Source organism: Octodon degus, unplaced genomic scaffold, assembly GCF_000260255.1.
Source record: "Octodon degus isolate 3935 unplaced genomic scaffold, OctDeg1.0 scaffold00067, whole genome shotgun sequence".
In the NCBI taxonomy this organism is placed as follows: domain Eukaryota; kingdom Metazoa; phylum Chordata; class Mammalia; order Rodentia; family Octodontidae; genus Octodon; species Octodon degus.
In genome coordinates, this window is record NW_004524643.1 from 326216 (window position 1) to 351685 (window position 25470).

General features: G+C 38.1%; 2 protein-coding genes across 21 annotated transcripts in view; one reads left to right on the forward strand and one right to left on the reverse strand.

Annotated features, from left to right (window-relative positions):
* The window catches only part of Ttc19 (tetratricopeptide repeat domain 19), a 37067-nt gene extending 25699 nt beyond the window's left edge, over nt 1-11368 (forward strand). For 2 of the 7 annotated variants that reach the window (XM_004634844.2, XM_004634846.2), the window contains exons 9-10: nt 545-707; nt 1368-2000. In XM_004634844.2, the coding sequence (XP_004634901.1) occupies nt 545-707; nt 1368-1501 (297 nt within the window). In that variant the 3' untranslated portion in view covers nt 1502-2000. The other 5 variants (XM_023719315.1, XM_023719316.1, XM_023719314.1 and 2 more) reach the window with 5 other exon arrangements.
* Nucleotides 2804-25470, reverse strand: part of Ncor1 (nuclear receptor corepressor 1) — a 171959-nt gene continuing 149292 nt past the window's right edge. For 11 of the 14 annotated variants that reach the window (XM_023719309.1, XM_023719312.1, XM_023719303.1 and 8 more), the window contains 11 exons: nt 24031-24196; nt 23158-23651; nt 20465-20593; nt 19408-19565; nt 19054-19277; nt 15700-15840; nt 14592-14734; nt 9973-10026; nt 9199-9420; nt 7482-7661; nt 2804-5844 (listed from right to left, as the gene is read on the reverse strand). In XM_023719309.1, the coding sequence (XP_023575077.1) occupies nt 5657-5844; nt 7482-7661; nt 9199-9420; nt 9973-10026; nt 14592-14734; nt 15700-15840; nt 19054-19277; nt 19408-19565; nt 20465-20593; nt 23158-23651; nt 24031-24196 (2099 nt within the window). In that variant the 3' untranslated portion in view covers nt 2804-5656. The remainder of the gene's footprint in view (nt 5845-7481; nt 7662-9198; nt 9421-9972; nt 10027-14591; nt 14735-15699; nt 15841-19053; nt 19278-19407; nt 19566-20464; nt 20594-23157; nt 23652-24030; nt 24197-25470) is intronic. The other 3 variants (XM_023719313.1, XM_023719310.1, XM_023719306.1) reach the window with 2 other exon arrangements.

Consider the following 25470-nt stretch of genomic DNA (forward strand, 5'->3'; position numbering starts at 1 on the left):
GGGGAAGTGTATGGGCATAGTCATTCCTTTGTCCTGAGAGCTGAGCTTCAACAGGTGCATCTTCAGCCATAGCTGTCTTCTGCACTGCATGACTCAGTTAAGTAACTTAGCTGTCTATAATACCAGTGATAGAAGGGAGATGCCAGATACTCCTAAATTCATGATCCCTGATGTCAAAGAATGAATTCTAAGGAACAACAGAAGCTGAGCAGGAAAATATATTGGGAAAAGGAATGGGAAATAAGAATAGTTCCTGAATGAGCTGCCCGTCTGTTAGAATTTTTTTTGCCTTTTCGAGTTTCTAATGTGATAATTAACACTGCTTACCTTAACCCTAATTTCTGTGTTTGTGTCATTTGTCAGAGTTGAACTAATACTGCACACTGTACTGAGTAAGTGCCTGTAAATTGTTAAAGGTTGGCATCCCTCCCCTTCTGTGGAATGTTAGGAAAGATAAAGTTGTGTTGTACTCACAATGTAACAAATGTTAAATAAGCAGTCTGTATACATTTTTTTTTTAAAGCTAGATTTTTTTAATCTACAGACAATTGTACTGATGAGTGACCTGGCTACTACATTGGATGCACAGGGGCACTTTGATGAAGCCTATGTTTATATGGAAAGGGCATCAGAACTGGCAAGACAGATAAATCATCCTGAGCTGCACATGGTACTCAGTAATCTAGCTGCAATTTTGATACATAGAGGTAAGTAGCAAAGGAAACTTGACTGGCTTGCTTTACAAAGGGATATTACTGAGTTTATAAATTAGTGAAAATGTATTTAGGGAGGGCGAGGAGCAGTGAGGAAAATCCTAACTTAGGTTGGTTGAAGAAGGGTAGAAATAGCATGTTAGGGTTAAGTACCATTTTTCCTAATCACATAACGTGTATCTGCAGTAGCCTGATGAATTTATAGTTGATAGAAAACTCTGCAATGATAGCATCTGAAGTTCTTAAGTGTTTGCACCTTGCTGTTTCTCAAACTTTACTGGAGAAGCTGGGTGTGACAGAGAGCATCAGTTTAACAGACGTTTCTGAGGGTCATCACTCTACAGTGTACTGCTTAGGGCCTCAGCTGTCATTTTCAGCTGTCATATAGAAGGCCATTGGTTGGTTGAGTGAGGGCCCCAGTGTATATCAAAAAATACACAGTGAGGAATCCCACAGCACTCAGGTGATTTGGAGTTCTTATACCTGGGTCAGATCTGGTCTAAGTCAGCTTGTTAAACAGGCCTGCAATGAAGCAGGATCCAGTCTGTCACTCAGTATTAGCGTACAGGAAATTAGACCTGAATCCCCATTGGTACTAGCTTTTCATAGTCATGTTGAAAACACATTTTCTTCTTTTTCTTTGGGTTATTTTAGAACGATATACACAAGCAAAAGAGATCTACCAGGAAGCACTGAAGCGAGCAGAGCTGAAAAGAGATGAGGTTTCTGTACAGCACATCAGGGAAGAATTGGCTGACCTGTTGAGAAAAAGTAGATCTCTGACTTAACTTAATCAAGTTCTAAATCTATTTTTGTTGTAGAGAAGGTAATTTCTGGTAACCAGCAGGAACAGTTATTCTGATGTCTGTGGTGTCCAGATCAATCGTGTAAATCCTTTGTTCTTGATGTTCAGGGTTCCTCCATTTAGCCTTGATGAAGGACAAGTTGTATATACTGCCACTTTGTTTTTGAAGGAAGGATAACTTTGACCCAACTAATTGTGACTTATGAGGACTGATGTTAAGTGATGCTTTCTGTTGTAACATGGTTAGGTGGTATTCATGCTCGTTTAATTACAGACTGACATGGGCCAGTTTTCCTTTGGGGTGGGATATGGTAATTATACTTGTTATCTCTACCGTATGATTTTGGTTTACTGATTTACTACATTTCTCTTCATCAATATCTGGCAGACCAAAATACTTATCACATGGCAAAGGGGAATTATGGTGAGTTATTTCTCTTACATTCTATTTCACGAAGCACAGTGTGGGATTTAATGCATGAAGCAGTACCACCAGCACTCCACATGAAGTTTTAAAATGGACTGGGCACTTGTGAGTATAGTACCCACTTGATTATAAATAAAAGTGAACTATGTGCCTGGTTTTATGTAGCTATTAAAAATGGTGGTGGTGGGGATAATATGACCTCTTACCTGTTAGAACTGTCTGAGCAATCATAATTCTTTATAGCTGTGGTGACAAGCGGTTCTCTTAAAGATACACCTAGACTATACTTAAGAACTTAGACCTTCTGACTCAAATTAGGGCCTTACAGAACAACCAGTAATTGTGATGTGTGTTGCTGGCATAGTAGAGCCACTGACTAGATCCCTATTAGTCCTAGATTTTTGATTTTGTGATTTGTATCCTCACCTGTGAGAAAGAAACAAATTTCTTTCTTAACCATGGAGGAAGGAATCTGGTCATACGACTTTAAATGAACAGACCACTTTTTGAAAGATTTATCACACTGCCTCAAAATATGTAAATATAAGATACACAGACTGATGCTCTTACTACAGCAGTCTTTTCAATTAGCCATTTGTTGGGGGGGAGAGGCAGTTTTTCTAGGTACTGCAAAGGAACACTGATTGTGTGTGTGTGTGTGTGTGTGTGTGTGTGTGTGTGTGTGTGTGTGTAAGGTACAACTGGTGAACTGACATTTTTGGTCATGTATATACTGGAAGAATCTTCATAATAAACCAGAAACTCTACAACAGTATTGTGTGTATTCCAGTAATCTTTGAGTTAGTGATAAAAAATAACTTGAATAAAAACAAAATAATAGAAACCATGAAAGTCAAATTAAGAATTCGACTAGAGCTAGAATTTTATATTTTACAGATATAATTTTTTTCTGCTTTTTATCTAGGCTTACTGCTTACCAACCAGCTAATTCCATCAACCAAATCTAAATCTGAGATTATTAGTTTCCAGTGTAATCCAGTCTTTAAAAAAATGAATGTCAACCACTCACCTTGTATGCTGAGAATGTTTACTTTTTCACAATTGCAAGAGTTACTAAAACTTAAGGTTTTTATTTAAGTTTTTTGTCCTTCACAATGATTGAGCTTATAATCTCATTTCTGGAAAAACTAGTAGTTTTCAAAAAAGAATCTCTGCATGTGGATATTCTCATTGGAGTTCATTTGCACTGGTGTAAACCAAGGTAGTGAAGCAAAAGGAGCATTGATTGCTTTTACTGATTGGTTTGAACTAAAACTTGTTTAAAATAGTATAAATTTCTGAACCATATTGTCTTTGGAGTTTTCAACATTTCACAATTAAAGCATTTATCAAATTCCCAACTGTAAACATGCACTGGAAAATTGTAATGTTTTTATAAGCAGAATTGGGAGACCTTAGTTTACTTCTAGTTGCTAAAGAATTAGGCTTACAGATACAGCATCAGAATGCTGAGTGTAAGCTAGCAGAGGTATGCCTTGGTTTGCAGCTGGCTTTGGCAAGTCATCAGCCACTGGCTGAGCTATGTTTGCCATTGGCAGCATGGTAAGACGAACTTCTACCCCTTTCAGGGTTTGTCCCATAAATAAGGAAGCTGTATAAAATTCTGTCCTTTCCTCAGTTTTAAGCAGTGATATACTGCATTTTATCTCCTATTATGAAATCTCTTCTCCAGATAGTAAGAGGTGAAGTAATCACTTGATTCCTGTGATGAGGGTGGAGTAGTTAGCTTCAGCTTACCTTGGGGGCCTCCACTAGAACTGCAAAAACTAGAACTGCAAAAGTAACAAGTTAGGCATTGATTGATTTAGAATAGATTAAGACCCTCAGGGTTTTAGAAATTAACTTGTTCTCCTTTGGGGTCAGTTAGCAATTACTAAACTCTAGAATTGTCAGTACCTGAAAATAATAGGAGAAAACTATTGAAAACATTTAGTCATCAGTTTTCATTCACGTTATAATTATACTTGAAGGGCCAGGGATTTAGTGGTGCAACACTTGCCTGGCAAGCATAAGGTCTGAAGTTTGATTTCTGGTACTCGCAAAAAGAAAAAAATATGTAATTGTAAATATAAAAGTGTCAACTTTCCAAGTAAGAGGAACTCTGACCACTTTGTTTTGAGACCCTCAAGTGTATAAGAGCAGAACAGTAACAAGCAGAGAGGCCTTGACTCTGGACAAAGAGCAGTGGCCTGTGTTTGTCACTTAGTGAAGTATATGATAAAGCATTAAGCCTATCTTCATCTGTAAAACAGGGATTAGACACCAGTGCTACTGGTGATAGGAGGGTGTCAGTGAGTAAAACTGCTTCCTTAAGAGGTTTGAGTACTTTAAAATTTTGGTTTACTTGAAAGTCTGTAAAGTGCTATTTTTTTAATGATCCTGAGAGACTGCTATTTTTGCCCTTTCCAGTTGTGAGTGGCCTTCTCCCAAAATTGTTAGTATCTATATGCTAGTGAAAGATGCTTAAATGCTATAATTTGTATGAAAAATCTGAAAGTTCAACAAACAATTACTAATGATGGATAAAATGGAGCCCCTTGTGCCATACTTTAGAATGCAATCCTTTACATTATTTGCACTTTGCAGATCTGTGAAATGAAAATATTAAACAATGAACTCCTGCCCCAAGGAAGGAAGAACAAGTAGGTGCTAACAAAGAGGTGGGAAAGATTTGTTCCAGGATGCAGTACCAAAGCAAGTCAAACAGCCCAAGATAACATACAGATTTTCTTTTAACTCAACCAATTATATGTATCAAATTGAAGAAAAGTGTTTCTCCTTTGAAACCTGAGACACCAAGAGTCTTAAATAACAATCTATTATAGCTATGGACAGGGCAGTCAAATTTATTTTGAAACAAAAGCTTTGTTGGGCTGCATCAAATGCAGAAGAAAAGGAGTACTTAGGGGCATGGTTAAATTACCAGTGTGCATAACAGTGAGGTATGCCTCAAATAAGCCTTTAAAACTTTAAAAACTGAAGTATAACATACCCATGCAATATTTTTCAGTGCTACTAATGAAAAAAATTAAAGCCAGCACTGGAAATTTACAATATGGCAGAATTTTGTTGCTCCTACCTTTTGACCCTGATGTACAGATTGTATAGCAGGGTTTGTGTAAAAAATTAAACATTTTTCCACAAGATTTTAAACATCACTGGGAAGCTGAATTTAGAGGAAAGGAAATCAGATAAAAGTACAATGCCCGTGACAGCCATCATGTAAATGGGCTGTGTGAGGTTGTTTAGAAGGCAAGGGTTAAAAAGGTAGACAAAAAAGATTTTTAAAAATTACCCCCGATGTTGATGTGTTGATTTGAACATATAAGTACACCAAATACTACAGCAAGGGGATACACTGCAAAAAGGTCATCTATTTACAGAAAAGTGATTTTTCTTTTTCTTTACAAACTGATGTAAGAACAGGAGTTGTCCACTTTTTAAAAACTACATTTCAACCCTCCACTATTATAATCCATTGAATTGCCTTGTATGAAAGGCAGTTCTTTTATTTTGTCCCACTTGACTTTCCAAATTTCCATCATTTCTTCATCTCTGTGGCCCTGGCTCTTCTGAAAAGTCTTTGGGTGCAGTCATAGGAAGGCCAGGTTTTAACCTGTAATTAAAATGCAATCACCAAACACTGGAGCGCTTTCTCTGGGCCCTGGCCCAAATAATCCACTCTGCAGTTCAGTCATCACTATCCGACAGAGTCTCATATTGTGCCGAGAGCAGAGGGGCAGGCTCCCGCTCCCAGATCCTTGTCTGTTGGTGAGGGGTTGCTTGGTTCACAGCGGAGGGGGCACATGCAATTGGTGTTGGTGGTGTACTGCTGAGCATCCGCATTGTCAGAGGATTATAGGGAAACTGAGTTGAACCTGACAAAAGAAAAAGTAGGGTTTCAGTGTTACAAGCATAATCGATGTTTCATCTAATCCAACCATTACAGGATGGGGTAGCACAGGATTATTCTAGTAAAATATCTGTTACACAATAAAAAATTAATACAACATAGAAAGTCTGAGTTTTCACCACTATGGAACACAAAGTCTACATAGGACAAGTAACACTGAATAAACAAATAGAGAGTTGCTAAGCCCACAGGAGAAATGCCCAGAGCTGGACTAAATGAAACTATGGAGTATTAAGCTATAACTGAAAGTCTGGTTACACCAAGATCTCCCTTGACTTTACACAAGAAATGGAGTACAATTTTCACAAGGGGGGATACCCAGGAATGTCTATAGATGGAGAGGCAGCAATATGTGTGTGATCTAGAGAATCTCACTGAATAGATCTACAAATAGGACCCATTAAGTAAAAAGAACACTACGACCTTTTGAGGATTTCTAGACAGTTAAACTGTCCCTAGAACAGCACCTATAGTTTGAGAAACTAAAAACATTTAATCAAGTAATGGTCTGTGTGGTCTCATAATAATTCCTTTACTAAGATATGGAGAAGCAGCAATATTCATTTAAGTCATATATTCTCAAAATAATATAAAATTTAGGGGAAAGCCTTAAACTGTATTAGTATAATGGTTTGGTCTTGTTTTTTTGAGACAGGGTCTCACTGTAGTTCAAGCTGGCCTTGAACTCACTATGTAACCTAGGCTGGCCTGAAACTCAGGGAGATCCTCCTGCTTCTGCCTCCTCAGTGCTGGTATTATAGACATGCACCACCATGCTCAGCTCATTTTTTTTATGTTTAAGGGAGAGTGGTCAGTTAAGGCTTTTTAAAAATGTATGTGACATAATGTATATTTAACCTGCTAAGAAAAGGACAGCAAAAACTTGTCTGAAACCTTAAAATTTATAGCAAGTATCCCAGGGTTTCTTTGAGTTTGTTTTTTGTTTTTTGGGTTTTTTTTTTTTTTTTGTCGTTTTGAGATAGTCTCACTATGCAGTTTAGGCTGGCCTTGAGCTCACTTTGTAGCCCAGGCTGGTCTGTAACTCCTAACTCAGTGATCCTCCTGTTTCTGCCTTCCAAGTGCTGGGATTATAGGGGTATACCACGCCTAGCAAATATCCTAGTATCAGAGTTGTAACTTTACAAAAAAGTACAAAATGGAGAACATAATGAACCCATGGATGATGTTTTTTAAACTCTTCTAAATCTGATTTAGATTTTTTGGTGTTTTCTTGAGAGCTTTATCTAAGAATATTCATATGAAAGGTAAAGTCACCTTGGGAGGAAGTAGTATTTAATAGGTTCTACTCCTGAAAGAACTGAAACCATAAATTGATGCTAGCTACCAACAAGCATAATACAGAAGTGGGTAGAATGGATAAGATCTTTTCATAGCTGTTTGTTAGACCTTGGATCAAAGATTGAGATTACATTAACTTATTAACTTATTCTGCAAACTAGAATCTATTAATGAGTGATACAAAAACAGGAATATCATTTTCCAGACTATAAGCATTACTGATTTGTTTGAGGAACTAGTAACAAAGTATTGAGATGAATTGCTTTAAGTTTCATTTTCTACCAGGTAAACCCAGCTCTTTACCTGTAGAAGAGGGCCTGTCCTCCCAGGCCCACCCTGGTGTCTGCCTGTGGTAATCCCCCTCTGAGTGGACTGAGGAGACAGAGGAGGGTCGCTCAGCTCCCAGGTAGCCCTGCCCAGGAATGGGGGACTTAGACTTCCTGTTGCTGGACTTGCTGATGAGCTTTGGTTTGCAGACGCCTCCTAAAAATAAAATTCAAGTTAAATTATGCTAAGTGATAAAGCAAAATGATAGTATAAAGACTCCAGATCCTAATAGGTGATGAAATAAAAATAGTGTTTAAAAACTCCAGACCCTAATAGCTGATGAAATAAAAACAGTGTTTAAAAGACAAATTCATTTAATACAACCCCAGCAAAGGGTTGCATTTTCAGACTAAAAAACTCTGGCAACTGAGGAAACACAATTCTGAAACATAGAAGCTTCTTTCCTGGCTAACAGAAGCTGTGCTAAAGGAAAGAAAAAAAATTAAATGACAGAATATTAAATCCTTACTTCCTACCTACTTCCCTGAGCTCTGTCCCCTAAATCAAAGTAAGCAAATAGGCATTAAAACACTGTATTAGCAAGACCTCAGCAGAGACTCAGTAAGTCTTGGTGGCCCTTTGTATTTTAATGAAGCTCACAGGCATGAGATATTCTTGACTGGGTTCTGGGATAGAATATTACAGATCTCAAATGAGATAAGCGCTCTTGTCCCTAGCACAGTTTCTCCTCGGCCCCAGCAGAACAGTATTAGCATATCCCACATCCAGTACCAGTGTCACTGTAATTCACTAATAGTCACCAGTATTACACATTAAACACATACTTTAAATCCATAAAAACTGGCATCTAAGGATGAGGGGAAATTATTACTATTTTTTAAATTATTTGGTACAGAGTCTCATGACACAGCTCAGACTCGTAGTGATCCTCCTGTTTCAGCCTCCCCAGCACTGGGATTATATGCGCCCTGCGCCCTGTCTGGGTCTACAGCAACACCCCCTTCCTACTTCCCCGTGGCATAGAAAATGTTTTTTTAGAATACCTGGTAAGTTGCTAAGTTTTCAAGCTGTGTGTAGCGTTTTGGGGTTTTTTTTAAAAGAACTTCTCATCTCACTTTATGCAACCATAGTGAGATCTTTTGAGGATAACAAAGAAAAATAACACTAAAAATAAATACTGCTTTCAGGTAATTTTTTTTTTTTTAAGTAGAAAAGGTACTTTCTCAAAAGATTAAGAGACAGGTCATATATGAACATTAAAAGTTAAGTTTTCTGTTTGCTTGGTTTTAACAGGAGGTTAAAAGGATCAAACTCTAGTCTTCTTTTCTGACCTGTGTGAAAGGTTGCTTACCCCACAGCAACACTAGCTGCCTGGGTTCTGTAACTTCATGGACTGGGTGGCACTGGTTTCTTTCCCTTTTTTATGGGTTAAAATTACATTAAGCCTATAATTTTTTTCCTGCAGTCTTAAGTCACTTTTGTTCAAAAACAACTTGTGATTTCACTACAGTGTATGGTAAGAACTAGATACAAACAAAAATCTGGTTCCAGGGCAGTGATTTTGAGTAAATTTTATTTCTGTGCAGGTAAAAAATATTTTAAAAATCTAAAAGGAACAAAAGTCACTGAGAAAATGGTTATCTCATTGAGGCATCAGAACTTGGCAAATAAGTTTGCTTCTTCCCCCCACCCCCCAAAAAAGGTAGTAGAACACTAAAATGAAAACTCTTACCTGAGAGAGGTGATGGGTCCCCTTCATCCCTCCGTGTCTCACTGCTGGTCATAAGTGAGGTGCTGGCACTACCTGGTACTACTCCCACAGGCTGAGATATGACAACTCCATGATCCTCAACTTTGTCATCAAAGCTTCCCATGAGGGCCTTCCTGATAATGTCTTCTAGGCCCAGATTACTGGCAGGATCAGCAAAAGAATGGCTTCTAGAGCTAACTGCACCTAGAAGAACACATTTCTGCTTGTTTCAGGATACAGGGAAGTGAACAGACTGCACACACCCTTCCAGCCCACTGAATTCAAGTTACCTAGAATACCCGTGAGGGTCAACACAGAGGCTATCTCCATCCACAGGTAACACAAGGAATCTGCCTTCTCTGGGAATTTGTTACCCATGCTTCCATTAGTTAATTTACCACTTTTGTTAGTTTCCTACTATCTATGCCATTCTTGTCCTTTACCAATTTTGATTCTCTCTTCATTTACCTTTCAGTGTTTATTGAATCTCCCCATCTGAGCTGTTGACTCTTCCTGACTATAATCATTTTTGCATACTGGAAGAATCCCCTGGTATGCAATCAGTACATTACTTTTTGAGTTGAATACTACGATACCAAATCAATAGTGGTAAATGACATTTTTTTTTTTGGGCAGAACCGGGGATTGAACTCAGGCCCTTGCGCTTGCCAGAGAAGTGCTTATTCCACTGAGCCATCTCCCCGGCTATGCAATTTGTTTTTTTTTTTTTTTTTAAAGACATATTTTGAGTCTTACCTGATGTAGTAACTGCTGGCAGATTGAAGATCTCAGTTCCTGGCTGTGCAGCTGCTATATTTAAACATATATTTCAGTTAACTGAGATGAGACAATCATGTATGTTGATAAAGTCTCAAAAACTTCCTACAGTAAAATTTCTGTCCATGATTTCAGCCTTTATTTTACATCTGTTACGTGGAGATAAAATGAAATCTTTTTTTTTTTTTTTTCCGAATGCCTTCAGGGCAGGTTTGGCTGGCTTGAATTGGGATCGAACCACAGCAACCTGAGTCTGACTGCTTTGTTGAAGCAGCCACTTAAAGGACTGAGCTAAGGGGCAGGCCCCCTGAAATCATATTTCTTTTTTCAAAAAAGGAAATTGGGAAATGAAAAATTAGGTGAGGCAGAAAACAAAAAACAAGTACTATAAACTCTCAAAAGAGATCTTGCTCTTCTGGAGAAAAAGAGGAAAAAGATCATTGTAAAAAGAGGAATCCTGGCTTCCTAGTAAAATAGAAAACCTCAAGCTCTAACTTGATTCCTAAAGTACCAATGGATTTTAAATTAGAACCAGGGGAAAGCTATGTTAGTTATAATATGAAAAGGACTGTATTTTTGTACTGTAACTAACTGGAAGCTATTCTTTCATTCTCAGGATATTCCCCGGATAAGACAAAAGTTTTGCCTGATTCTTTCAGTCCTGCTGTGAAACTTGTAATTGCAGTTTGAATGAAAACAGGCGACCTGGAGATTACAAAGCATTTTGTGCCAGGAAGGGAAGGAATCTGGGGACATAAAATGTTTTTCCAGCTTCCAGCTTGATGCTTTAAATTTTTAAATGAAAAAAAGAATGCAAGATATAAGTGGGTTCTTAAACAAATGAATGAGGTAAAATTGCAGGAGGATCAACTCTTAACCTAAGGATGAGAGCCATCTGTGAAGATGTGAGAGTAAGGGTGCCTAGAGGCTGATATTCTTTATCAGGTAGATTTGAGACAAGAGGAGAAAAATTTTTCAGGAAACATAAAACAGTAACTATGGATGACAGTCTTTGTTACAAGCCTATTAACAGTGAATAAACTGAACCTGAAATAATTTAGCATTACAGTTCTCACAGAGTTTGTGGAATAGAACTCATTACCTATTTAGCTATTATTGGTTAAATCTTAAATTACAGTAAGGGATTTCTTCTTTTTTCTTTTTTGTACCAGGGATTGATCTTAGGACCTTGTGCTTGTCAGGCAGGTGCTTAAGCTTCTGAGCTATGTCCCCAGGATCCAGGGCCTTTACACTGAGGTATGTCTCCAGCCTTTTATACTTTTTGGTTAAAAGAGATGTTTTCAGGCCAGTTAAGACAGCTCACAGCTCAGTGGTGTAAGTGCCTGCCTGGCATGCAGAATGTCCGGAGTTTGATCCCAGGTACCACAGAAAAAGAGAAAAAAAAAAAAAAAAAAGAAAAAAGAAATAAAAGAGACAGAGACAGAGGAGAGAGAGAGTGAGCTCCATGAGTTGTTCAGTTGTCCAGACTGGGCCTTTTCCCTCAGCATCCGAAACTGCTGGGATTGTAGGTGTGTGCCACAATGCTTGGCTTTTTTTTTAATTTAAAAATTTAGATAGTTCCATTAGTTCAACCAATGGTAAGACTTAACATTTATTCAGAATGTATCTTATTGTTTTCTAAGCCCATACAAATCATAACCACATGGTAACTTGGTAAAAATGCACAATGTCTACATTCTTGGAGCACTATAATTCATATACTTAATAAGTGCTCAAATGACTATGATGTACGTGTATTAAAGTTTGAGGACCCCTTGTTTAATGAAAGAACGTGACATTCATGAAGGCACTGAACAGGCAGTGGATAACTTATTTTAGGATAAATGAGCAAGATGAGAATAAATGAGAAAGATTTTGAGCTGAAAGGATAATGTTTACAATGTGTCCGCCTGATCAACACAATTACATATCATCTTGTAAATAGCTTGCCATGCTCGTAATTTTTGTTTGGGAAAGGAATAGTTAAAGCTAGTGAAAGTATCAGAAATACCAAGTAATACTGGATTTAATCTGCTTTTATAGACTCTTGTAAGTGGCCATTTTAGAAGATATGTATTGAATATATATTTTAAATAATTTGTAGTTAAAATACTTGGGCGGAATTTTAAAATGTGTTATCCAGAATAAAGAAGAAATAAAGGCAGATAGATAGCTAAGTTCTGTTTAGGAGGCAGATTTGACAGGGATGCAAGAAAGTGGTAGGTGGTGTAAAAGGTAACAGGAAGGGAAGAAAACAACTTTCTGTGTGGGGAGGTGGAATGTAGATTAAACTTTATAGGCATTTAAGGAGCCAGTCAGCTGTTGAAGAGGAAAAGAGGTCTGGAATGATACATCCCAACTTAGGAGGGAAGCTGGAACCTAGACAGAATAGTTTTCAGCATGAAAGTGACGGGTTCAGCCTCCCACATGAATGAAATGACTCAGAAAGGAAATGGCAGAGAAGAGCACCTTGGAAAAAACAAGGACTAAGTAAAGCAAGACTTAAGACCCTAAGACTGAAGAAATGCCCAAAGATGTGGAAAGGGAAAAACCCCAAAGCAAATGAGCATACATAGGAGGATGCGACATCTAAAAGGGAAGAAAGTACTGTATTTTTGAAAAAGGAAAAGGGTTCGTGTCAGAAGCTATGGAAATTAATTTTAATGTATGGTTTTAAATGAATAAACTCATCAACTGAAGACAGTTCTCTGAAGCTAAATTATCTTGGTTGCTTGTGGCTTTGATTTCTTAGTTCAAGTTTCCCAGTGAAGACTGCATGGTGCTCTGGGCTCCTAGGAGCTTACTAGTTCTTTAGTACAAATTTAGCATTCAAAATACTAGACTCTAGAGCAGCTGTGTGAGTTCTGATATATTTTATCTTCTCTTACAGTAGGTAAATTGTGATTGTACATTTAGAGAGTAGAGATCATCTCGCAACTCAGTCTATGATTGCTGAGTTGCTGAGAGCTGCTGAAGGGCAACACAACACTAGGGAAGAACACGTTATGAGGTATGCTTGTGCAGCCTGTGCGAGCTGCAGCAGCCTACGTGGCACCTCCACCAGGGACTGACTGCCTTCCCTGTAGAAGGGCAAGACAAAAGCTGAAGAGGATGAACATCGACCACACCAAGCTCAAACAGTTCCTGCAACTGCTTTACAGCTGTACATCTCCATACTTTGACAATATGAGAGAATCTGAAAATGAAGTGACATTTGAGCTGTAAATAATAAATGAAACTGTTGAAGACAGGAGACAATAAGCCCCTAATTTTTTTAAAAAGATATCTTGTATGCTTGAAAACAATTCTGATACTCTTCAAATATTTATCTTGAGATCATCTGTTAGCACTTCTCTGAGATGATTTTTTGCCATTTCAAAAGGTAAATCTAGTAGTTAAGGAGCTAAATAAATTTACAAACAACACTGAGCTCAGTTTTTTTTCTCTTTGATGTTCAACAATTATTAATCACAAAGTGGTAAAAATAAATTTACATCCACCTGGCATTTCTTGTTTTGACAGGATCATAAGACTAGTACATGACACATCAAATAGAAAAAGTAGATGGAGGCAGACCTACACCCTCACTGGGTATGACTGGACTGGAGAGTCACACAAGTGAGAACGCTGTGTTAACATACAAGAAGTTCTGAGGAATGCATGCACATTAATACAGCTTTACTACCTATTTACCAGAAGTTTGGTTAAGAATGCTGAGTACAGAATTGTTGGAAGGCAGTGGATCACTGCAAGCATAAATTAAAATGCCTGGATTTGAACCATAACCCCATTACTAACTAGTTACATAACTCATGGCTAGTTGTTAAACCTCTCTGAGTCTGTTTCTTCATTGACAAAATGGAGATAAATATAGCACGTACCACTGTTTTGAGGTTATGTGAATGTACATATATGTATATATTTAGAATTGTGTCTAGCACAATAAATTCCAGTTAATCTTTCACTATTATTATCTGTGTTGCAGGTGAATGCTGAACAACTAAACTGATCTAGACAGATGCTGGGAGAAAAAGTAGTTGAAATGGAACAAGTACATATTGTCTTGTCCTGTCCTTGGGACTAGTAATTATAAAAGCAAATGGAGAGGTATGGTTTAAGAGTCCACCAGGACCTTGACACCTATATTTACACCAACTGTAAGATAATTTAAGGGTGCCTTAAAATAATGACAAATTTAGGATATACTGCACTACTTTGTATTCTTTGGTGGAAAGCTGTTGGCATAGCAGAGGTACACAGAACCAGGATGTGAGGAGCCATTGATGACATGGGCTATTTACAAAGACAAGAAGACTCTGAAACACATCTTCAAATGTGTGAAATGATGTCAGGTGGAGACAAGCTAAATAGGTAAGACTAAAACTAATGGATTCAAGAAGAAAAAAGTATGGAGAATTAATCCAACCCATGTAATAATGGACAGCTTCAAAGAAGAAAAGGTTTCTGTTCCCCAAACAGGACTACTCTTTGTGAACTAGCAGACATTTGGGGAGCTTTCAGTCAAGGATTACAGGAAAGGCAGGAATGCAATATTAATGCATGTTTCATTTGGGGTCCATGGAAGAAATCCCACTTACCCATATCAGAGTCACCTCCACCAGAGGAGTTCAACTTACGAAAAATCTCCTGCTTCTTTGATTTAACCATGGGTGATGTGTTTTCAAGCTTGGTGAAGAATGAGGGCAAGTAGCTTATGCTCCCTGGTGAGCGGGAATCATTCCTGTCAGGAACACAGTTCAGTCTGTTACACTCATGTACTGAGAACATTCCAATGGATGATGATGACAGTCATAGAATACTTGGAGAACTATTGCTCCCAATCTTGTGTTTGTGGTTACAACCTTTAGAAAGACCATGTTACCACAATCCAGTTAGTATGTCATTTAAGGTCACAGTCAAATAACTTTAGCCTGCAAAGATGATAGCATACATTAAGATTAAAATGGCAATAACCTAGAATAGAAATTCTTTAGGAATGAACAGGCAGCAAATGGATACAAGCAGAAAACTCAAACAGGTTATCATGATGCTTTCTGTATGTATATTCAAAAGGAAATCATGTAAATATATTTAACATCATTCCCTTCCAAAAATAAATTTCCTTCATTTTACTGAAGATAACATTTGGTTGTTTATAAATGTATATAATGAAATAATTATATATTCTAAGAAATGCACCAACAGTGTGGAGTTAGACTTCAGACTATCTTAATGGTATGACCATAGGCAAAGCACATATTCACCTCTCAGCACTGGAGATGGTTGTTAGACACCAAAAAAAACAAAAAGAATTCAGGGAACAAAGAATACAGCAAAGATTAGTAGGAAATAAAACTGTATATACCTGGTCCTAGAAGAACTTAAGTGCTTAAGCTGAAGTGAGTTTCAGACAAATCACTCTGGGGAAGTATAGAGAGTGAATGAATGAATGAAAGGTGACAAATAACTGTTAGAGATGGCTAACAAAACGTCTATTTAATGAGCCAGTGCTTATGTTGACTCAGTGAAAAAGTGGCCCTATGGGCCTCTCATTTTAAAAGTAATAATAAATTTTCTTTATTTAGATATAATACTTTTTGCTAAAATCCACTATCATTAGTGCACTGTGAAAAGACAGTAACTACAAGTTCAAGGCACTAAGCCTGCTCTGGCTTCAAAAGCTATGACTAGGAGTACTCTGCTTACCTCTGCTCTGCAGGCTCCACACCCCTCTGCGACAAGAGCATCATGCTATCCTGTTTCTCATGCACAACTGGAACCTGGGGTGGGGAGATGGGTTCGTAGGACTCTGAAGAGACATGACTTCTCTCTGGAGATTTTCCAGGCCTACAATTGTAACATGTAAATTAGACTGTGTTCCATAAGAGCTTACTCTAAACAAACTGTTAACTCATGACTTCATTTTACAATCAAAGGATGTTTTCATTGAGCAAAGGCTGCTGACTTGCTTTATACCTAGTTCTCAAAAACAGGGCTGGCGAGCCATCTCAGCAGACTAAGCGCCTGTTTTGGCAAGTTCAGGGACCAGCGTTCAATCCCCAGTCCCACATGCTGCACCAGTGCTGACCCCGCCCCCGGGGTGCGCTGAGTGAGCAAAAGAGTTGGGGCGTGGTGGCACACACCTGTAATAGTGCAGGGGAGACTGAAAACAAGAGGATTGCTAGTGAGACCCTGTATCAAGTAAAAGGGGGGGGGACCTAAAATCAAAAAGTTCCTGCTCCTTTCTCCACAGACATGCAAGAAGGATACAGTGGCAGGAAGCTCCCCATGATAAGCTCTGCATGTACAGCACTTCCAGCATCAGGCTCCATCCTACCCTCTTGGCCCATTGTCCAGGTGAACCGTCAAGGGTTCACTGCTTATTTTAACTCATAACATACCAAGTCTTTCATTAATTTCTCTGGTAAGGACTTAAGTATTCAGCTGATCCATAAGGAGTCTTGTTTAGTTAAACATAGGCTCTAGTTAAACCATTTTAGCACAGAGGTTTTATGCAATTTTGTGTTTTTCCTTCCAACACCATATTGGTAAGGATAATGCAATTTAGGACTCCCCCCCATCCCTGAAAGTTTGACTTACAGATTATACATACCAAGCACCACCTGTGACTTCCAACTGCTGAATTGATTACTACTATAGCTAAGCACATACATAAAATACTATTTGATTATTTCCTTTCCTAATCAGCCCCAAGTCTGAATTTTTGGCAGTTGTTTGGTATTTACCTCTGAAACTAATCTTATATCTTTACTTTTTGATTTATCAAATCTGATACAGTATCAGCTTTCTTAAATTTACAGACATTAATTTAACTTCACCTTAACACATTTTAACATTTAGTTTGTTTTTAACTTTACATAGCATACTTCTTTAACCATCTATTTTTTCTTTTTGTAAGAAATTGAAATTGGCCTCCGTGCTGTTCTGCTTATCTTCCCTGTCTACACCCACCCCCATGTCCTAGTATCTTTCAGCTATTTCTGTGTGATTTATAGCATTTGCATCTTGTTCTAGAACTACAGAAAAACTCCTGTTTTCCTTCTAGTGTACATGAACAATTTAAACTATAAATCCAGGTAACTTTACTAAACCCATGAAAGAAATTCAACATTCTTCATTCAGAGGCACAGATATAGCAACAACAGATACTGCAAATGAAAAAGCAAATGAATTGTTTTTTCATAATGCCATCAACTGCTCAAAATCCGCTACAAAGTACTTTATGTAAGGAATCAACCATCACTGTAAAAAGAGCTTTCTATTCTTAATAGTGTTGTAGGCAGTCAGACAGGGTCAGGCCCTCGAAGGAAATGACAACAGCCAGGCACCTTACAACTGTGGGAAGGATGGAGGCCCCTGCTGTAAATCGAACCTAAAGACTGGCATCCAGGATCAATCATTACTCAGGAAGAATTATGGTCTGAAGGCCTCCCGATAAGGTCCTGTTTTACATTCATGCCTGCTTGCTACGTGACTCGCTACCCCATTTGGTCCTGGGCCTAATCAATTTTACCTGAGCAAATGGTTCTTGTAATCCCATTCATTGACCATAGTTTTGTTCCACCCTGCATCTGCCTAAGCAAGACCCCTCAGTCTCTACTTCAACCCCGCAAGGCTTTACACTATAAAAGTCCCTGGAAGAAACAGCTTCCTGGGCCACCTGCTCGGGCCCCCCTTCTGTCCCTCTCTGACAGAAGCTTTCCTTTCCAATAAAGTTATACCCTCATCCTCCGTTTGTTCCTAAAATTCATTCTTCGGTTTTAGAGAACATGAACTCATCCAGGCCAGGTTGGGAATTTCCCATTCTTATATCAATAGCATCCAGTTTTGGTTCAAAATAGTCCTGTATGGGGTGTGTTACTATTCTACTTGTATGTTTGAAAATTTCTGCAATAAAGTTTTTAAGGTTTCTTAAATATATTGTTATTTTTTCCATTCTTTACTAACTTTGAGGGGTTTTGTAGGGAGGCTGGATAGTCAGCTGCAGATTTTCCCTTTTCATGTGCTGAACTATGACTTCCACAGCTCTTGTTCATCTGTTTGCTTGTGTAATCCAGGTACCTCCCAGAATCTCTGTTTTGTTATTTGATGATGATTCTTGGCTTTCTTACAAATGCTATTTTTTAACAATTTAACTGTGCTATTTAACTGTAATTTAACATTGCTGATGTTTAATGTACCATTTTGAACTAAAAACCTTCCTTCTTTTTTCACTGAGAGTATCAGGTAAGAAAATATTCTTCATCAGATATTCCTCCCATATACAATGCTTCTTATGATGCCTTCCTTTATTTAATGTCACTTTCTTCTTAAAGGTCTAGTACTACTACTGGCCCAACAGAAACCACTTAGTGAGATGAATAGTGATAGGTGATTAGTTTTTGTTTTTGAGACAGGATCTTAGGACATTGCTAGGCTGACCTCAAACCCATGATCCTCCTACCTCAGCCTCCCATGTAGCTGAGAGTACAGACATCATGTACCATCACACCAAACTTGGGAGATGATTCTGAAGGAGCACTCAGTTATCCCTAAATTACTATCACACTACTTTATAGCCCACAAAATATACAACAGCCAACTTTTGAATATGCACTATAAAAAGTATCAAATGCCCACTAGACATTTTAAGACTAACACACCTATGAAAAATTCCAATTTATACTTTCCAGGAAACAAGGGCAAATGAACTTATATAAGACATTAATCCTCTATCTTCCAGATATTTTCCAGCTGTTTTAATGTGGGGAAATTTACATATAGTTCATAATAAAGACCATACCAGGGCGCAGCCAATAGCTCAGCAGATTAAAGTGCCTGCAAGCGGGTGCAGGGGTTGGGTTCAATCCCCAGGCCTGCCATGCCCTGCCCCTGGGGCATGCTGGGAGGGCAACTGAGACTGGGCGTGGTGGCACACAACTGTAATCCCAGCTCTTAGGATGCTATAAACAGGTGGATCACTACCAGTTCGATCTAGTAGTGAGACCCTGAACACCCTGTAGACCCTTCTGTAAAACAAAAAATTTAAAAAGACCATACCTTCCCCGAGATTTGTCCACAAGATTTTCTGGAGAGACTCTGGAACCTGGTCTTTGATGGAGGACAGACTGAGATTGGGATTCTGGGCTGTAACGACTTGATGTTTTAGCCCTGACAGGTGTAGACACCAAAGCTGATGGTGAATTTTGGAATGTAGAAGTGGGAGGCTGCTGGGGAGGCTGTGATGAAACTTGATTTCTAGCAAAATCTTGTGTGATAATTTGCTGTGAACAAGATAAGTGATTTAACTCAGCATGGATTCCCCCAAACCATTGAAAAAGAGATACTTTAATTGTTTTATTTTCTATAAGAAATTAGCTATTTCCATGATCAAAATAATAATAATAAACTTACACAGATGTGATCAGCAAGTGTGATCAATCGATGGGTCCTGGGCACCTGCCCCATCCCATCTGCTTGTGAAGAAGGAGGCAGCTGCTGTTGTGGAGATGGCGATTCCTGCTGTGATCGATAGTGATGCAGTGGTCCTTCATACTGTCTGGTGGGATCACCTTAAGAGAGAACAGATAGGTCTTACTCCAGAGATGCCCCCATTTTTCACTCATCAAAGATTAAATATAATTCAGAAGAACATATGAAAAGGATATTGGATAAATCTCTACAAAATGAATATAGGTATTTCAATTTTGAAACAGAAATTATCCACCAATGAAGATCTGAGGACTAACAGAATAAAATGAAGTAAGCAAAGAAAATACCAAATATTTCCTGTATTATTCCAACTATAAACAAAATAATAGGTTAAAACCTTTTTCATCTGAACATGAGGACTCATACCTGTAATCATAGTGCTGTGGAAGGGAGGACTGTAGGTTTTGGTTTGTTTTTTTTTTAAATTTTAGGGAAGGGTCTAAAGGGTGTTCAGGGTCCCACTACTAGATTGGACTCATAGTGATCCACCTATTTACAGCCTCCCAAGCTGGTATTACAGGTGCATACTGCTACGCCCAGTCTCAACTGCCACCTTAGTGTGCCGCGGGGACTGAACCCCTAACCGCTGCGCCTGCTTGCAGGAGCTTTAATCTGCTAAGCTATCTGGCCAGCCCTTAGGGCTGTAAGTTAGAAGTTGGCCTGAGCAACTTAGAAATTTAGGGGAGGGAGAAAGAGCTGTGGGATGTAGTTTAGTGCAAAGGCCCTGGGTTCAATCCCCAATATTGCAAGAGAAAACTACTTTTTGGGTGGTCCTGGGAATGTAACTCATTGGCAGAATGCTTGCCTAAAACGTGAGGCCATGCATTCAATTCCCAGCATGCCCTACTCCCCACTGCTTTCATTACGGCAGCTTTAAACTGCAGTTTTCTCTCAAGCAGATTCACGTATGATTACTTTAAAAAAATACTTTAATATAACTTTGACAAATAAGGAAATGATTAATTAAAACATGACATACTTTCTGTTTGATTTGCCTTAACAATCTCCGGCTGATAGGCCTGAAGTTTTTCCTGGGGTGGTGGAGGTGAGCCGGCAGGACTTATCACCTCAATAGCATCACTAGGTGTTTCATACCTATGAGAAGATACTTTAAGAAAAGAAGTCTTATTTTAAAATGAATCCATGAAAAGTTTAAAGAACAACTTCTTCAAACCTAATGTCATATTTTAGTTTTTGAATTCTCAGAAATATTCAATGGCATTCAGGTTAATAATGATAAAACTTATTGAGCCCAGTAGATTGTATCACAGGAGTCTTTGAGTCCCTAATCTCAGTAGGGTACAGTTTTCTAAGATTCTATAAACTCTTCAGACCATCTTTAAAAAGCCCATAATAAACAATAAGATCAGGCTGAATAGAAAACAAATTTGTAATATTTTCTTGGGAGTTGAAAAAAATCACTAGAGAAACACTTATCAGAGAAGATAAACAAATCGAAAAGTAGATCTCAATAGTTAATTGTTTCCAATATTCCAATTCTCAGAGACCATCTATACAAAAAGTTTGAGGCTATAAAGCTACTTCATTACCACAGTGATTTTATGGCTACAGGTTATGTAACACTATACTGATTTTCTTAATTGGAGTACTACAAACAAAAACTACTTCAATAATTTTTGTACTGTATTACATTTTGACAATAAAAAGGAATGATAGGAAATAGAAATGAACTCATAGGATATCAACCAACTCTGGATATCACCCACATGAGAAGAGCCCCCTTCCTAAGAAAACAGGTTACAAAGAGGGTGCATTGACTGGTCTTCATAGTCCTGCCCTAGGCTGAGGGCTGAGACCCAAGGATAGGTTTCTGTTTAGGAACATTCAGAATTTGTATCTACAAGTACCTCAAAGGGTCAGAGGAAAAGGCCTATGACCCTGGCTGTACACACAAACAAAAGACTTAGGACAGACTCTCATTACTGTGCTACGACTACCTGCTCCTCTACTGCCTGACCCTTCTGCCCCCAAACAAGTTACAAACATTGCAATTACCTGGATTCAGCAGAAGAGAAACATCACAAATGGGATGGAAAAAAGCACTGAAGAACCAGAATGTCTAATTTAAGCAATTTACACTAATTTGCAACCCTTGTATCCACTATTAATACTGCTTATAAATCAGCATCCTAAATCTGCTGATAGTATTTTGTTAATAGAGTTTGATACTAGACTGTGTCCATGTTGCTCTTGAAGACACAGGGACCAAATGAAGCAATGCACTTCTCCCACAGTGAGGAAGGCTCTTGAATCAAACTGAAAACCCCATGAATAACTGTTTATAGTCTGGATTTGGTGTAACTGCCCAGTGATAAAAATGACAACTGGATACAGAAACATGAACCCTCTGAAAAGAACCTGTGATTTACATTTTCAGATCCACTGAAAATCAAGATGTGATTTATCATGCAAACTGAAAAAGAAGTGTTTTCATCTGGTAATTTGGCAACCCACCTGTCATTTTATGAGCCCAGGTGAGGTCACTGTGTGTGCAGAGAACTGCCCTACAAAATACCTGATCATAAACTACCTCTTCCTCAGATAGCAGTTTTCTACATGTTGAAATGCTATGTTTTAGTGTAGATTTTCCAAATCTCAAGTTAAAAGGAAATCTCTACACTATACTCTACACTAAACTGCTCCCTTCTAACTCTCAGCAATGGATGCTCAATATGTAGGCCATATCTGCATATGGACCCAAACAAATTGTAATTAGACAAGTGGAAATTTGGAGATAAAAAGAACAATAGATTGCATACTGCTACACAAGAAATTCTTTTCATTATCTCCATTATTACTTTTTCTGTAATAGATGACAGACAACTACATAATTAGTTAACTTCTAATATTGACAGCTACTTGCTAAAATACCTGCTTGTTTTTATGGAATTCTGCACAGAATTTAGGAAATGGTTAAAAAATACATTTATTTACTTACAAGGTCTCACTATGCAGTTCAGACTGGCCTTAAACTCGCTGTGTAGCCCAGGCTAGCCTTGAACTCAAAGTAGTCCTCCTACCTCAGTCACCCAAGTGCTGGGATTATAGACATACACCACCATGCCTGGCTAATAAAGACACTGTACAAAAGAACTTTTCTAGCATTTTAGTGGGAGATTTATGAATTTATACTTGCAGAGCACATATTACCATGACTAACCAGACTGGGTCAAAATCCAAGAAAGGTGTAACATCAATTACCAATAATAAGGTAGTCTTTTTAATAATCTAGAAATTTTAGAAGTTTAGATAAAGGACATAAAAGGCTTTGAACTGTCACCCTAGTGATCCTTGTCCCAACAAATGTTTCCTGAGAAATTACACGTCAGTAGTACAGATTTTGATAATCTTTCAAATGCCTAAATAATGTTAATAAGCTCTGGCCACTATTTATAAACATATTACAACTTTGGCTCTATAGAAAAATGTAGCTTTCTTGTGGAAAATACATCAGTAAGCTTATACTTAGGAAATACGATACTTAAATCACTTTGTAGAAGACACATTTTTGCACTGACCAGTAAAAGAACTTCTCTTACATTTAATGTCAAGCATTAGGATTGCTTTATACACACAATTGTGCTTTACCTAGAGAATAAAGTAATTCTTTACTCAGATATCACATTGTGAAACTCAGATTGAGATACATACAGCTACTAGAAGAGTCTGAACTTTGAGAGCCACGTTCCCTTGCATCCTTGTCCGAGGCAATTTGCCGGGTGATGATCACGTCTATGAAGTTAGCTGCAGTAATGGTAGTCTTCCCTCGGGTTCTTAGCTCTTCCTCATATCTGGATTTTGGAGGAGGCCCTTTATCTTTCCCAGCCTCAGAATACACTACTGAAGCATGAGGCTGGGGCTTGCCACTTGGAAAGGCTGAAGAAGTGTACAGACACTGAACAGATCTCTTCTCCACCTCCAGGCTTTTCTGCTCTAGCTGCTGCTGTTCACTAACTGCTGCTGACCTGCTTCTCAAATTTTCTTCTAACCTGGCAGCTTCATGCTTACTCTCTTTTGTTTTCGAAACATCCATCTGGGGTGCAGAAGCTGCAGCATCCACAAGAGCAGCCAGGGCATCCGCAGCAGTGTTGTAACGGGAAGCTGGCAGGCCTTGGCTTATTGAAGGGCCCCCAGCAGGCAGTGGCCTGTAAATAAAACCACAGCTCTGTGAAGGCAAGATCATTTACTAGGATTGGAGTGGAGAGATAGAAGGACAAATTGAACAGTAAAAATAATTAGTGGATATAAAATTTTGACTGTGTTAAACTATTGCAGTCACAAATTTCAAAAAACATACAGTATGTACAAGAAACTGGTATTTTGGGGGGTTAAAATATACACAAGAACCAGGAATGGTGGTACACACTTGTAATCCCAGTACTCCTGAAGCCAGACGACTGCCAAGAGTTTGAAGCTAGTCTAGCTTAATACTGAGTTCAAGTCCAGCCTGAACTATAAAGCAAGAACCTGTCTCAAACAAAGCAAAACAAAACAAATCAAATCAAATGTATATAAGAGACTAACATGATTCGTAGCTGAGCAGTTGGATCCAAAGGTGTGATTACACTGGTTCCATTGGTTCCCTGGAAAACACTGGGTCTCTGTTGCAATATGGTCTCCTGAGTTCTTAATGAAGGGGAAGGAGAGCGAACATATCCATGACTACCAGGTCGGACAGGCTGTTCTGCGCCTACAGGAAACAAAGAAATAAATAAAGTAAGTAAGTAAGTTAGTTAGTTTTCAGGAAGACAAGCCATTAGAAAAAAAGCAAAGATCAAAGGCAGGAACATTTATGGGCTGCTAAATTCCTAATATTCTTAAATAGGAAACAAAAAATAAAAAACTATTTTTTTCTGGCCTCTATGGAACCATATTTTCTAAGTTCCCCAATAAAGATGCAATAAAACCTACTAGTAACATTAAAATATCAATTATTTACTGTCTTAATTAGTCTCAATCCTTTTTTTTTTTTTGGTACTGGAACCTCAACTGAGGACCTCACACTTGCTATGCAGGAGTTGTGCTACTGAGCTGTACCCCCCGGCTCAGTCTCAATCTTGATGAGAGTAAAAACAAAAATAGCATTAACAATGAAGTATTAATATCAAAGCAGGTAAGTTCATTTCTCAGATATTTCATCAAATTCTGGTATGTTTATAATTTCTAAAATCAAACTGGTACAATATCCTAAGCATTATAATGAAAATAATGTATGACGTGTATGCCCTTCACAAGTAACTTTCTCTCAGCACATTTTCTCTTGTGAGAAAAATTCTGCACTACGCTTTGCAAAAGTGACAGCTTTAGGAACCATGCTTCAAGGCTTGAGACATTTCACTTAACTTTAACTCTCCCGTAAAAGTGAGAGTTGGTCACAAGTCCTTCTGTCAGAAGCCCTGAACTTTCATATTCCCTCATCACTTCTTTCTGCCTCATCTTGTTCTGTGCCCTCATAAAAACTGATCATTTTAGTATTTTATTCTTAAAAGGTCATTTTAGACAAGTTCTTTAGCAATTTTCCTCCTTTCTTCCTTTACATCAGTTTATGTAGTTTTGTAGGATATAATACTTGAAGTAGAAATGCTAATCAAGTAACACTTAAAATTTTTGTCTCCAAAAGGACCCAACACATTCATCAATAGCCACTGTTAATGTGATTATTTATTCAGAAGCTGCAACAAAATTATTCTTTTTTAAATATCTGATAACAAAAGGCATTTTATTGTCCTAAGTCTGCATTTTATATATCAAAGGAACCACAAACATTTTAAAACTCCACCAAAGTTATGCCATTTGTATGCAGTTTATCTGATTAAATTAGCTTCATTTTTCAGTATGATACACATGGACTCAGTTATGGTTTTAACTGACAATTGATCCTGCTAAGTGATTTTTACTTTCCATAGATAACAGGTTACACCTAAATGTGTTTAAGCTTTTGCAATCATTAAAATGTTTGTGATA